The 16,012-nt window shown below is 43.0% G+C and overlaps 1 protein-coding gene across 4 annotated transcripts in view; it reads right to left on the bottom strand.

The window, feature by feature from the left end:
- LOC129748797 (A disintegrin and metalloproteinase with thrombospondin motifs like) overlaps nt 1–16,012 on the bottom strand; it is a 633,996-nt gene that overhangs the window by 327,109 nt on the left and 290,875 nt on the right. For all 4 annotated transcript variants that reach the window (XM_055743549.1, XM_055743550.1, XM_055743551.1 and 1 more), the window contains exon 4: nt 10,968–11,069. In XM_055743549.1, the coding sequence (XP_055599524.1) occupies nt 10,968–11,069 (102 nt within the window). The remainder of the gene's footprint in view (nt 1–10,967; nt 11,070–16,012) is intronic.

Here is a 16,012-nt window from a genome sequence, read left to right as displayed (position 1 = left end):
TTTATAGACCATAAGTTGATAGTAAAATACTCTAAGAGACTTGCGATTGCAACACATAGGGTTATTTTCACTACGAAACAACTATCTTCATATTGTGGAGTTTGGTTTCATAAAATAAAAAATTGAAAAATTCCTTGAATGGTATTTTAAAATTTTGCCCTTTTGGATTTGTTAGCTGAGATTCTGAGCTTCTAGCAAGAACCATCTCGAATGCCCGGGGCGTTGCGCAGTGGTTTGACACGCCAAAAAGATGTTAGAATGTAAACCTTGCTAAAACATTTTTTTTTAATTCGACTCACATCTAATGTTATAAGGAATAATTGGAAAGAAAACGATATTTTCCTGAACTTCCAACTTCTGTTCCCAGGAAAAAATCCGAACAAAAATCCAAAAAATTAAATCTGAGTATTTATATGGTTCCCAAGCAATAGAAAACGATTCCAAAACTCAATGAATTATGTATTTTATATACTAAAGTCATAAATTGCCATTGATCTAACAGTCTTTAGGTAAGCAAAACATCTTAAGTCTTGCGAGTTGCTTAATTTCACTTAATTTTTCTTTATTTCGAACCACTGTGTTCTGTAGGAGACCACGTGGCTTTTGCTCGGCAGACTGCAATGCAAATGCTGTTCTCACGCACACCAATGTGCCTTCGAATCATGGTTTCCAAATAGCGATTTTTGCATTTTCAATGCTTGGATATGACTTTTAGTCAGTCGAATCTTTTTTGTTCTCCAACTTATTTCGATGCTTAAGTTGATAGAAACGGTTTTATCATACAACCCAATTAGTATGAAAACATTTGTGCGTAGTTTTAAACGAATTTTTAGAGAAAACATCAGCCCAAAAATACCTCTTTAATGAACATGAATTTTTTCCAGCTTCCAACACTGGTGGTGTATTTCGATTGAAGTGTCATGCCAAGAAAAGGAACAAAATTAGTTTTAAATTTTTATTCAATACCTAAATAAATATTAACTCTTTTGTCTTTCTAGTATTTTTAGATTTTTTGCCGTGTTTAACTGTAGGCATGAGTGTTTATTGCAAATTTTTCAAATGAATGTCCGCTTTTGAAATCGCATGGGAATTTAACAGTTGCACTAGAAAGGTGAGTTCATCTGATTTTCATATGGTGATTTCCAACATAATTGCCTCGGATGCAGATCGAAAAAAATTAACTACTTCAATAAAGTACAAACAATCAAAAAATTCGGTATGCAGAGATTTGAAACAAATTATTATCTTCGCAATGAAAATATATTCAAAATGTTTTAGCTCAATTTGGACCTGAAAAAACATGAAAAGACATGTTGGCATGCCAAGATAAGGACCATACCAAAATAGGGCTCACTTACCCTAGTTCTCCCATGTGATCATAATCATTTTCATCTTACGGTAGTTGGAATCAAGTTTGGACATTTTTAAGCACGGCTAGATTTGCATTGCCTTCTCATATCCTGCACGGGTTGTCTCAAAAAAAAAAAAAAAAAAAAAAAAAAAGTTGTGTTAAATTTTCAAGTCAATCGAAGCAAAACTGTAGAAATTATAGGCCTTTATCTCCTCTTATAGGCCTTTATTCTTTTATCTAAGCAGAAACTTCAAACGCGTTTTTCTCGAAAGCATATTTTTAAAGTCCGTAGACATTTATAGATGGATAGAAGAAGATTAGAAGAAAATTATAGGTGTTGAAATGAGCGGGTAGAATTTTTTAAGAAGCATTTTCACCACATACTTAACTTTTGTTCAATCACGGATCAACTATTTTGAAATGTTAGAATCGGACAGGGTTGAGTCTAACACAACACAATAGTTGATCTTGCGTGGTTCGCACCGCGAAACTTGCAGTGCGAACGAACAAAAGGAAAGTATGTGGTCGCTCTGAAAAGCTCCCGTAAACAGTACAACGGTTCTATCGACGTCAGACTTGTACCGGTTGTTATGTTCTTCTATCCATCTATAATTTTCAATTCTTGAAATGTTCTCACTATGAGAACATAACTTTCACCGATAAGGCCGTAAAAATTAATTTCCAAGTTAAATAAAATCGTTGGGGTCCAGAAAAACATCTATTAAAAATATTTTGCTCTGATTTTTTGACTTCAGATGATTCCGTGCTGAGATACAGTGTCCACCGTAGATCCTGTTTTCTAAAAGGCATCCTCGAAAGTGCTCCGTCACCGGCTTATTTTTCAATATTTTTCTTCGAAAAAAATACTAAATGTTCTTTTAACAATGCTTTGTATAATGCAAAAAATTTGAATACATTTGTTTGAACGATAGCTCTAAAAAAAATTCGTGAAAGGGGTGTTTTTTTACCCGTTAGACCCTTTTCCCCCCTTAATGACAATTTTAAGTATTTGATAAGCTTGTTATACCATAAAGATGTGACGGTTTTTTAGAAATAAATATTCTAAATTAAAACCCAATATCCATAATACATTCACTTGGTCATATCAAATTCAATTGATTCATTATAAGCAAACCTGTAATATTCCGAAATTTATTCCAATTTAAAAAAAAGAGCAAAAAACACACACTTTGCAATACTTCGAATGCCACCCAATTTGTTCAATCATTAGAAACATCTCCACGCAGATGAAGATGCTAGATCAACCGAAACATTTCTACTTCAAAACATGAAACTTGAGCCGCTGTCTTCTGCAGACCACTCACCTCCGACTTTTTTTTGCATCAGGTGAACGATCTTCTTCGGGACGCGTTGTTAACCTACAATTTGAGAAAGAATGAGATAGGTTTCTGATCTCGGACTCCGAAGGGGCAAACAAGGGCTAGAATTCGCGAAAAACGATTTAATTGTTTAACGTCGCGGCGATTAGATATAGTTGAATCGGGTACTTTCAAATAAAGAGTTTTGATTAGGTAATTTTAACGCCTTCATCTCCTTTTTTAGTGTCCTAAGATCATTTTCACTTCTCCCGAAAGCCCAAGCGAAAGCGAAGAGATGAAAATTGGATTTGCAGAGAGGCGCTTGACGGGAATTCAGATGGGCATCGAAGAAGAGGCAGGCCCAGAAGCTCGTGGCGATGTAGTTTAGAAGCAGAAATCTGCATAGTTGGCAACAACCTTGGCTGGCACAAATGAAGACGCGGGCTAGGATCGCCAGCAGTGGAGATCTTTTATCATAGCCCTATGCGTCGGACAATCGGCGCCGAACCTCTTAGGTAGGAAGGAAAGCTCACAATCCGAAGATACAGCCAAAAACCCACTGCACAGTCACCCCCACAGTCGGAAGATCGATCACCCATCGCCCGAGCGACACAACTAGGTTCAACAACGGCCTTTTACAATTTATCGAATGAAAAGTAGAAGATTGTAGGAAATTGGTATGGTTACCCAGAATTGAATAGTAAATATGTTGGGGCTATGGACTTACATACATTGAAAGTGTACGCAAAAATGGAGGCCTGCATACTTTTAAGAGAATTTGCAAAAATGAACTCGCGAGTGCCACTAGAACATGACAGTTGAGCGAAAATTCGACGTGAGTGTCTGTGAGTGTGCGTGTGTTTCTGCGTCATTCAAAAGGTGTGCGTGAGCAGCTCTTAGAAGCACTTTGGTGTGAGTAATAAATATAGCCAATTAAGAAAAGAGATTTCACACGGACGGACGCCTAAAAATATGAAGTGTCGAAAAAAATAAATGTGCCCTCAGAAAAGGACGCCCGGTCACTACAGTCCTTTATTTATTTATGGTTTTTCTTCTCACAACATAACCTGATGAACAATATTCCTCCAATTCACTCAGTCCATGGCAACCGTTCTTCTACTTCTCGGGCATCCCACATTCGCCAGATCATCATTCCACATCTCGTACCCGTAGAGGACAGCCGTTCTAATGGGCGTCGTGTACAGGTTACACTTCAAGAAATGGCTAGATCTTCTCAACCGCAGTTGCTTGTGGAGTCCATCGTGGGCACGACTTCCGCTAATTATTTGCCGTCGGATCCCCTGCTGGTGTTATTATTTGCGACCACCATTGAGCCGCGATGGACAGAGTCTTCGACTATCTCCAGCTCGTCGCCGTTGATCGTGATTTTGTTATTACTGGACAAGCGAGATCGGTCGGTCTCGGTTCCGCAGGCCAGCTTATACTTCGTATTGAACGTTTAAATCATTAACTCAATCCTTCCTGCTTCGCGTTTCAGTTTGCGGTAGGAATCCTCCACCGCCGCAGATGATCTGTTGACTATATCAATATGTCGAGGAAAAGTAGATAAGTTGACTGGATCTGTTGAAAATCGTGCCCCATATTTCACCAACCGCTCATCGAATAACACCTTCTAGCGCCACGTTGCACATCATGCGCAACCTGCGCCAATCAAAAGAACTTGACAATTCAGCCGAAACCCGCACACAACACTGAGTTCCATCCATCGTTGCCTTCACCAGTTGCCGTAGCGTGACGATCTGGTCCGTCGTGGACCGTCCCTACATAAAGCCGGCCCGATGACGATCCCACGAATCTGTTTGCTTGTGGTGTAGGCGGTGGAGTAGGATTCGGGATTAGGGCGGCATTTGGGACAGTGATCGCTCGATAGTTCTCACAGTTCAATTTGTCGCCCTTCTTGTACATGGGCATATAACCCCCTCCTTCCACTACTCCGATAGCTGTTCTGTGTCCCAGATCTAGACCATCAATCGGTGCAGGCAATCGGCCAACTTGTCCGAGCCTATTTTGATGAGTTCAGTTGCGATGCTGTCCATGCCAGGCGATTGATTTCCTTAATCGTTGAGAGTGGCTCCTCTTCGCATCGTCGGCTATTCTGGCGATGTAACTTCCCCCACTGTCTTGGTCTTTCTCATGTGCGCCGTTCAGGTGTTCATCGAAGTGCTACTTCCACCTTTTGATCACCTAACGATTGTGCGTCAGGATGCCTTCATCCTTATCACGGCATATTTCGGCTTGCGGCAAGAACCCATTGCGGGATGCGTTGAGTTTCTGATAGAATTTACGTGTTTCTTGTGAACGATGCAGCTGTTTCAGCTTCTCGAGCTCCTGCTCCTCCAAGCGCCTTTCTCCTGGAAAATTTGGACTCGTGGCCTCTTCCCTTTCGGTGATTTGCCAAGTTTCGATGGGTGTGGTGTTCTGCATCACCCTCCTACACCGCCGTGGAGTAGCGACCCAAGAATACTACTCCTGGGTCACTGGTTCATGTCCTAAGAGGCGACTTAATTCAGCAACCCCCTCTCGATGACGACAATGGCAAACGGAACTGGAATACTCTACCGGACTTATTGGAAAGAAACAACCCAAGTTGCCCAAGGTGTGCTGTTCATGGGAGTTGAAACGAAGTCCAGCAACAAAGAGTGCATCCTTCAAGGTACTAGCGGAAGAAGTTCTAGGCGAGAAGGCGTATCAAAAACCTCGACGAAATTACGACAGAAGATGAAGGCCGAATAGCGCTAGTCGACCAGTATAAGATCGGCGAAGATCAGATCTCGATCCGATTGAGACAGGGTCCTTTCAAACACGGAACACAGGTTGCAATTGTGAGGCTTACAGTGGTAGCAGCCAGCACTCGAGTGCAGGCGGCTAAAGGTGGGATGGTCAGTTTTTCAGATAACCATCTCCCAGCAATCAGAGGTATGCTTTAGATGCATGGAGTACGGCCACAAGTCGTTTGACTGCAAGGGAGTTAACAGACGAGGATTATGCTGGGGGTGCGGGGAATCCGTTCACATAGCATGCTACATGCTTTGTTCAAACGTTTGTGTATAGTGTGTACTTACTGTGCTTCGCTTTTTTTTATTGTTTTTCCCGTGAACTCTTCGGATTTATTCGTTCCGTTTGTGTCCTGTGCACCATTCTCGTACCGGTCCAGCCGCGGATTGTGGAAACTAAACTGTTTTGCCCTCTCCGAGCCGTGAAAACACCTCCGAAAGTTTGATAACTACGCGCTGCAAACTTGTTGTTTGTTTTGTTTTTGTTCCCGCTCGTGACATAGACAATCAGACGTGGACCTTCGATCAAATTGAACCCATCAAAGATTCTAGTGAACAGATAAGGCACTGATAGTTGCAATAAATCTTTTTCATTTTTGTTACGTTTATGTCTTCGAACGAAATGGCCTGTGATAAGAGCGCTAAACCAACAAACGATACAGATATCATCGTTTGCCAAGGCCTTTGCAGTTTAGCATTCCACCTAAAATCGAAGTCTGACAACAAAAACCTGCTTTGGGTTTGCGATGAGTGTTGCAAACTATTAAAGAACGCTTTCTTTCGCCGCTCTCTGGCGTGCTACGAGTCGCTGATATCGGATCTTCGAAGATCAACATGGCTTTATGCCTAAGCGCTCTACGACCACAAACCTGCTGGCGTTTACGTCTAAGGTGCAAGACAGTTTTGCTTCAGGATTCCAAACAGACGTCATCTACACCGACCTGTCAGCCGCTTTCGACAAAGTGAACCATGAAATTGCTATCGCCAAACTCGATCGCATTGGTTTTTGTGGGTCTCTACTGGAATGGTTTCGCAGCTACCTGGTAGGTCGGAAACTTACTGTCCGAACGGGAGAATCCTTCTCCAACCAGTTTTTCGCCACCTCTGGAGTGCCACAAGGGAGCCATTTAGGACCAATACTGTTCTTGATTTATTTCAACGACGTGCTGTTACTCCTCGATGGACCAAAATTAGCTTACGCAGACGACTTGAAGTTGTTTCATCCCATCTCCGGCCCTGACGATGCCAAGTTCCTGCAGGACCAGTTCAACCTCTTCGCCTCCTGGTGCGATGTCAATTGTCTGCCTTTGAATCGTAGTAAATGCGCAGCAATTTCTTTTTCCCGTAAGCGGCTTCCATCAAATGCAGCGTATTTTCTCGGCGGCGAGGCTATTGCTCGAGTTGAGCACGTGAAAGATCTTGGTGTCATTCTTGACAGACGGATGGATTTCAAGATTCATACCAATTACATCGTCGATAAAGCTTCTAGAAGCCTAGGTCTATTGTTTCGCATGGCGAAAGACTTCAAAGATATTTACTGCTTGAAGAGTCTCTATTGCAGTTTGGTTCGTTCGATCCTCGAATACGCCTCTGCTATCTGGTGCCCTTATTACCAAAACGGCTCTGAGCGTATTGAGGCTATCCAACGGCGCTTTATGAGATTCGCCCTTCGTCTCCTGAGCTGGCAAGACCCGTTCCGACTTCCCAGCTACGAGAGCCGCTGTCGTTTAATCGACATCGACACGCTGCAAGCCCGCAGGACCGCCGCACGAGCCCAAGTCGTAGCTGATTTGCTTTCATCAAGAACTGATTGTCCAGCACTGTTGGAAGGTCTTCAACTCAACATACGACCACGTGGTTTGAGAAATCGTGATTTCCAGCTCTACGTCCCTCTTCGTTTGAATAATTATGGGGCTAACACAGCACTTATAGGTGTAATCAAGACATTCAACCGCTACTCCGAGCATTTTGATTTTGACGTTTCGAGGGATGCATTCCGAAGAAAAATCCTTAAAGCTTTAAGTTTTGTGTAGACCATTGTATTTGTAGTGTCTTTAATTTTAATTTTTAATTTTATCATTAGGATCAATATGTGATCTGTTGATGTACAATAAATAAATTTTATTAGCAGCTAGGTGCAGTAATCCAGCGAAGTGTATTATTTGCACTGGTGATCATGTAACTGGCAAGCCAAGGTGCCCTGCCTACAAAACGCGCTAGCAGCGATACCAAGGGCTTGGAGTAATCCAAATAAACCTTAATCACTGTCACGAATCACAACAGCATCTGCGACAGATGGCGGTGGAAGAGGCTAGATATAGCGTTAATAGCAGACCCCTATTATAGAGCCCTGAATGGCACACATTGGGTGACCGATAGTGCCAATCTGGTCGCAATAAGAGTGACAGAAAAGCTTCCCATACACGAAGTAGTCACATCGAATGAAGAAGGCTCCGTGATAGACTTCTTCTGTAGCTGCTACGCTCCACCGAGGTGGACCTTGGAGAAATTTAGCCCTACGATGGATAAGATAGTCGGAGTGCTAACAGATTGAAACTCGGGGATTTTGCGGGGGGGTTTAATGCGTGGGCCCAGTAATGGGGTAGTTTCCTTACGAACGCCAGAGGACAGAGTCTACTTGAAGCATTTGCAAGGCTGAATGTGGACCTGGCGAATGTAGGACCTACCATACAGAGGGACGTGAATCCATTATAGATATCACATTTGCTAGTCCCAGATGGAAAAGTAATTGAAGAGTGAGCGAGGAATACATTCATAGCGACCACTTTGCGATCCACTATCCTATGGGTAAGAGTACACAGTCGGTCAGATAAGAGATAATGGTAGGTGAACGACGCTGGAGGGCAAAACAATTTGACCGGAAAGTCTTTGTCGAGGTGTTGAAGTGGTGGACAGAGGAAATCGCGAATTTGTGTACCTTCGCGCTAGGCAAAACATGCAGAGAGCATGAACTGAAACTGAAAGAGACGAGCGTAGGTCGCTTTTCAAAAATGCGAAAAAAAACCTCTGCAAGGCAATAATAGGGAGTGAAATAGCATGTTTGAGGAAACTTTGTCTTGATACCAATGACCGACCATGTTGTGATGCCTACAGGATAGTCATGGCAAAAAACGAAAGCGGTAGCGCACCACCTGAAATGTGATGAAATAACGAGAGAGCTGTTTCCTCAACATAATATCAATAGCTGGCTGAAAGTTCCGTTCGACTGGGATACGAGCGAGGAGGAGCTAACATCATTGGAAGAACTGCGCCACACGCAAAATCCCTTCAGCTGAAAAAGGCTCCCGGTCCAAATGGTATCCCGAACATTGCATTTAAGGCCGCGATTATGTTCCGATCGTTACTGCAAATTTGTATTGAGGAAAGGACGCTTCTAGAGGTGTAGAAACGGCGGAATCTGGTTCTGCTGCCCAAACCAGGAAAGCCATTGGGGAACCCATCGGCATACCTACTGGATACGGTTGAAAGGTTCTGGAATAGATAATCTTGAATCGTATCCAGCGGTACACCGAGGGCGAAGGCGGATTGTCCAACAATCAATTTGGCTTTCGACAAGGGGGATGCACAGTTGGCGGCATTCCAACATTCATCGAAACGGCTGATAATGCTAGACTCAAGGAGAGAATAGGGGATCGTTTTTGTGCGGTAGTAACATTGGACGTGCGCAACGCCTTTAATAGCTATCATTAGGATCAACATTTACACAAATAACAAAAAAAAAATAAACAAACAGTGTCAGCTGGGCAGCGAGTGCATTTTCGTTTATTAAAATGAGGATAATGAAATATCTCTGAAAATTAGTGGAAAGCTATTTCCAGAACCGTAATCTACAATACATGACGAGCGAAGGATTTTAGGAAATGGATGTTTCAGCTGGAATAGCGCAACTCTCCTACACTCCTCGTCGAATCAGTCGTTCCGTCGAGTTCCTTCGACAATGAATCGACATGCCTAATGAATGACGTTCTACGCAACGCTGTTGATGGCTGTCTTTATGGTATTCCAGCAGTCCTAATGTTGATGTTGATGATTGCATCAGAACATTTGACGACTCTGAAATCAATAACTATCTCGTTAAAATAATATTTCTTAAGATTGGACGGAAAACCTGTTGGTGTTGCTAGTTTCTGTCATGAAAAAAAATTTCTATTTGACGCGTCGAAACTATTTTCTCGCTATTTCAACCGCTTTGTCGTCTTCTTTAAAGTAGTATTGAAAGAACTTTCCAGTAATTTTCATGGATTGGAATTTCATTGGCATTGCATGAGAACAACATATTCACACTTCAAATCGTTAACTTGAAGAGATGATTGTTATTCATGCAACAAGTTGTAAAATTCTATTATTTAGCACTCGACGTAAATATCCAACTTTTCGAGCCGAGAAATGTCTCTTTAAGAGCGAGGGTACATTGTATCAGGATGGAATGAATCTGTTTTACAGCTTATGCTTAAATCATAGCGTTCAGCAAATTAACTCGTGCTGAACTCCAGAGCTTCGGAAGCACAAGGTCTCGAAAGAAAGAACGAACAGTGCCAAACATGCCTCAAAAGCACGATTATTTTCCGGTCAATTTGAGAAGCAATCCAACTAATGAGTGCAGCCTACACTGACAGGGGTTATCATTATCGAGATCCAGCCAACCAGCTGGGTGTCGTGGTCTGACACTTCTGGGGCTGAACAAAAGTATTCAATTAATTTCAGATTCCCCGTCGAGCAGTAACAACAACACACAATGCAGCTGAATGTTTTTTTCAACCTCAAACGTAAATAGTTAGATTTTTCCTTGTTCCATTCTTTCCAACACGATTTAAGCTTTCGACCATTCATTAGGGGCCGGAGAGATATGAACCGCCGGAGTTCGTTGCTGGCTCCCAAGAATGGGAAGCTAAAGTGCTAAATCATGGTCCTCCCCCAAAAGTCACCGGCTTCTTTGAGAGAGGATGTTTGGAATTAGGAAAGAACAACCCCCATTCGTCACTGGAAGTTTGCCGAGGTGCTTTACGCTTCTTAACACACAATGAACCAAACACCTACCATTAAGTCTTCATCGTGTCGTGATCATCATCATTATCATCGTTGGAAGCTAAGTAGCGAAGACTGACTGAGTGATTCTGATTAGAAGGAACCGTTTCATTCAAAACCGAGCAAGGCTTTTTTGTGTTGTTTTAATAGTCGTCATGTTGATGGGTGTTGATGGGTCTAATTTTTGCGAGTTTATGTTCTGTTCCTTTTGAACGAGGAAAGGTCGAGAACCTTGAACTACTTCTGGGTTACCTGCTGGCATGATAAGTGGGTTCTGAAAGATCAGCTGACTTTAATGGGAAGATTAATAATTTTACTCGGGTCTTGATCCCTAGTAGTTTGGCTTCCTTATTGATCCTGTGATCTTTTAAGTTGGGATAAGAATCTTTGAGTTTTTTACTTTGAATCCAATTTATAATATTTCTAAAAATTTAATAATGTTAAAAATAAACTTACCATTATTAGATCGCCACTTTCCAGGTGTCTCCGCATAAGAACTGCGGCCATATTTTTCTGATCTTGGTAAACATTACCAAAGTGATCTTCCTCTGGAGCATTCTGGAAAAGAAAAAGAAACATGATATTAATTGATTTTATAAAAATTTTTTAACGTCTTTTAACAAATCGAAGATCACTAAAAAGGCAACGACCGCTGAGAACGTATAGCTCTGTGATGCTAAAAGGTGTTAATAACTAAAAAAACTTCCAGATACAGCGATCATAATGTATTCTGGACGCATCAAACATCTTTGCTACTTTGTTGCTCTACTGGCTTCCAGGAAAGATTTTCTAGTTCCAAGAAATTAAGTCTTCAGAAAGACTATCCCAGAAGAAGATTGCCTCGGAAGATGGTTGACACAGAAGTTTTGACACGATGACGCAACGCTGAAATAGACTCATTAGTTATGCCTACAAATTTGCCATCTCAATTCACAAACAACAATTCCGGATGCAAGCCACGTACAGAATGTGTTCATTATGCTCCCGAAAGCCTATTACTTCATCATCATCATCCACAACTTTGCAACTCATTCATTCATTGAGCATTCAAATGACACAACTGCTTTGAACTCTCCATGAATGTAGGCACATTCCGAATTGTCCGCCGCAATCCTCGCTGACTGCCGGCAAATAGTAATGCTAATAATGAGACCGCGTCTTCTCGGTTTCTTTGTGATGTCACCCTCTCTATTCAGGAAAACGTCATCCGTAGCAAACAAATCAGCTTCTTTTGCTACTCCATTTCACACACAAAGCTATTTCCTCGACGACGATGATGGCGGCATCTAGAGGAAAAACAACAAAAACCCGCCACGGAAGAAAAGAAACCAAACAAACATGCTTAAGCGCCTTTGAATTCGCGCTTTGGCGAGGAGAGACTTGGTCCGGACGCTTCGGCTGAAGGAAAATGACACCGTCATTTTCCACTTGTCAGTAAAACGCCACCCGAAGACCATCACCCCTTTGCGCCTTACAAGCTCAACCAATCAGAGATCCGATCTTCGCCGACCGCCTTTTAATAAACACATCCGCCTACGAAATGGAGAAATATGATAAACGAAACTGCCCGCGGATCAACGACTATGACGATCGAAGGAACATGACCGTGACAGGTCAGGCCTAAGCGTGTTCCACCAAGTTGGCCTATGTTCCCAATGTTGGTTTGTTTCTTTTATTTGAGGACATGTCGTCTGTCTGCCGCGGTTCAGATCGCGGAAGGTCCGATTCCATTCAGTGAGTTTTCCGCGCACCGCAATGGCTTTTGAAGAGACGAGGAGGGTCGAATCGAACGATAGTTTGGGGGCTGCTGTTTTTTTTTTGGTGTAATGTCATGTTGCGAGTCATGTCGAGTAGAAAGATCGAATCACTGCTAATGGTAGGATTCTTTCGGAAACAATGTACTCTTGGGCTCCTTTTGCATGAATGGCGTATGTTCCGTGCAATGACATTCGATTAATTTGGCTGTCCGCTTGACTAGTCACGGCTGACAGTTTGAAATCGGATGTAATCATGGCTGGGAAGCGTGTTACAGTAGCAGATTTCAAAAACTTTTCATTGGAAAACTGTTGTTTTGCAAATCAAATAGTCTAGAGCTCGTCTAACGAGTACGGGGACCAGTTCCAAAACTTGCGATTTTTCGAGGTATGAATTCACTAACAAATTCATTTACGAAACTTGTAAATAAAAACCTCTTCGGTTGTTGAAAAAGTAGTAAACAGTAATCCTTTAAACAATTTAATACCGTATTTGTTTTTTTCCGCCGGAACAGGTTACAAACCTCTTAAATACTTACTTACTTAATGGTCCCGCATCGATTCTCTGACGCATAGGGCCGTATTAAAAAACGTCCACTGTTGACGATCCGAAGCCAGCGCCTTAACTTGATCCCAGTCAAGTTTCTCGTCGACAGTTCGGATTTCGGCGGTTAAGTTTCGCTGCCACGAGTTTTTGGGTCTTCCTCCCCTTCGATGTCCCTCTGAATTCCATTCAAGCGCCTCTCTGCAAATCTCGTTCTCATCTCTTCGCAGCGTGTGCCCAATCCATCTTCACTTACGTTCACGAATCTCGATTTTTAGCGCCCTTTGATGACACCAGCGATGTAGTTCTTCATTTGAGACCCAGTTGCTAGGCCACCAAGCGCGGATGATACTCCGCAGGCAGCGATTCACAAATACTTGCAGTTTTTGCGTCGTCACCGCAGATGTACACCAAGTTTCACGTCCGGACTACAATACGGATTTGACAATTGAGTGAAGATTCTGATAATCTGTACAAACGCAAATTGAGAATTTCTGATCCGGGTTTCGATGTCTTTGTCGGTACCACCATCAGGCGTTATCTGGCTGCCAAGATACTGGAAGCACTCGACTTTGTTAACCTGCTGCCTAGCTACCACGAAATTGGAAGGATTCTCTGTGTTGATTTCCGACGATTTGGACTTTCCGACATTGACTTTGAGACCCGCTGCCTTGGAGCTTTTGGTGAGGTCGTCGAGTTTGTTCTACATGTCTTTTTTTTTTTTGGGCAAGCAAAACATTTAGTTGCTTCATTGTTGAAGGATTCTACGGCAATCCTCGGTTCGCTGCACAATCGATCAATCCAGTCAGAATCTCATCCATTACGATGAGAAAAAGTAGCAGTTATAAGATACATCACATATCTCACTCCAGCAGTTACCGGGATTGGATCGGACGAAAAACCGTCGTGCAAGACTTTGCTCGAAAATGCTTCGTACTGAGCTTCGATGAGATGGACTGGTTTCTCTGGAACTCCTCGTCGTCCAAGGGCAGCCCAGATGGTTTTGTGTCTGTCAAATGTTTTTTTGAAATCAACGAACACCAGTAGGAGAGAGTCCTGGTATTAGTTGATTTGTTCCAGTATGACTCGTAGCGTTGTGATGTGGTTCACACATGATCGTCCGCATTTGAATCCAAGCTTGTTGAATTCGGAGGGTAGAGTCAATTTTCTCCTGGATCCTGTTCAGGATCACTTTACAGAGTACTTTGAGGGTTGTACAGATCAACGCCAGTTACCACACTCTGTCAGGTCTCCTTTCTTCGGGACCTTTACGAGGATACCCTGCATCCAGTCGGCCGGGAATGTTGCAGTATCCCAGATGTCAGCGAAAAGACGGTGCAGCATTTGTGCTGACAAGACAGGGTCGGCTTTCAGCATTTCAGCAGGGATGCAATCGATCCCAGGCACTTAGTTGGATTTCATGCTTTTGATAGCCGCTTCGATTTCAGCCATTGAGGGCGCTTCCCAGTTGACGCCATTAATGCGACTTACTGTGGGCGCTGCGAGCTGCGGGTTCTGTTGGCCATCGCTGTTCGTGATTCGGAAGAGAGTCCATCGTTTGAGCTAATCTGTTCGATCGGTCAATAACTGACCTGCTCGATCTATTAGCGGCATTCTAGCATTAGTACATATGTCATAAAGTAATCGAATATCTCGATTGGCGGCGGCTTTTTCTCCCTCTTCGGCTAGGGAGTTTGTCCAGACTCTCTTGTCTCGTCTACAAGCTTGTTTAACTGCCTTTTCCAGCTCCGCATGTCGTAAGCGGGCGGCTGCTTTGGCTGACCCGGTACATGCCTGTTCAATTCCGTTTTCCCGTAATACGGCACATTAGGCGGCGCACACCCTTTTCGTCCACTGTTTTGGCGATTTGATTCCACCAGTTCTTCATTTGAGACATGTTCCTAACAAGTTTTCCCTTTGCCTTAAGCCTCCGCTTCGTGATTGCCCAGTATTTCTCTATCGGCCGGAACTGGGGGCAGTTTGGGGGTTTGAGGTCCTTCGGTATTACGCTGACCCCGTTCGTTGCGTACTATTCCATAACCGTTTTGCTTTAATGGCAGCTTGCGAGGTCCGGCCAAAACATTACTGGACGGTCGTGGGCACGAATAAACGGCAGAATCCGTTTCTGTAGGCACTCTTTTTTGTAGACTTCTGATGTCATTGTCTTGTCAGTGAGAAAGACTTTGGTTTTCTGTCCACAACTGCATATCCCCTGCCAAATCATGTACTTGCGGGCGAATTTATCCGCAAACACGAACTTAAATTTTGCAGGTACATCCCCACGAGCCGTCGCCAAATAAAATTTTTGACCTGGGATTTGCCCAAAGTCCGCCTTCACGTAGGTCTCATCGTCCATCAGAATACATCCGTCGAACTTGGTCAGCACTTGGTCGTACAGCTTTCGAGCACGGTTTCTGGCCACATTGTTCTGCTTCAGCGTCCGATTTGGCTGTTTGCTGGCTCGGAATGACCTTATTCCTTCCCGGAGACGAATTCGTCGCACCGTACTGTGAGCGGCCTGGAACTTATTGGCCAAATCGCGGTCTGAAAGATTGGGATTCCTCTTGACGGCCTTGATGACTTTCCCACGCAGTTTCCGGTCGACAGTTCCACTCCGACGCTTCGAATGCGGCTTCCGAGCCGTCGTCAATGTTTCCTTGTACTGCTTGATAACACGCCATACGGTATTTCTGGGCATTTTAAGCTGTTTAGCTAGCTTCGATGCCGACAACAATGGATTTTCAAGAAAACTGTGCACAATTCGATCTCTCCGTTCGGCTTCCATGGCGGTTGTTTACAAAATGCTATCGTTTGGTGTTATGACATAAATACATGGTGAAAGGTAATGAATTTCCCGACACGTGGGTGAAAAAAGTTTCCAAATCCGTCCACTAGGAGCGCCACAATGAGCAAAAGAATTTGTTCCAATATTAAATGAAGCAGACTTTAACAATAAGATCGGCATTCCTGGGGGACGTTTCTAAGTTTTGATATTCAAGATTTTAATTTATGAAACGAAATATTTAAAAATGGGAATAGTTTTAAATTTTAACAAATAGCTTAAATATACCTAGGAAAAAATAAATTTTTGTCTGTCTGTCTATCTGTCTGTTCCCTATAGACTCGAAAACTATTGAACAATTTTAGATCAACTTGGCAGTTGGGGGTATTGGAGGCCGGAAAAGGTTCCTATAATGGTTTGA

This window comes from Uranotaenia lowii, chromosome 2 (genome assembly GCF_029784155.1).
Source record: "Uranotaenia lowii strain MFRU-FL chromosome 2, ASM2978415v1, whole genome shotgun sequence".
Lineage (NCBI taxonomy): Eukaryota > Metazoa > Arthropoda > Insecta > Diptera > Culicidae > Uranotaenia > Uranotaenia lowii.
Note: the sequence above shows the minus strand (reverse complement) of the source record. Positions and strands in the feature narration are given on the sequence as shown.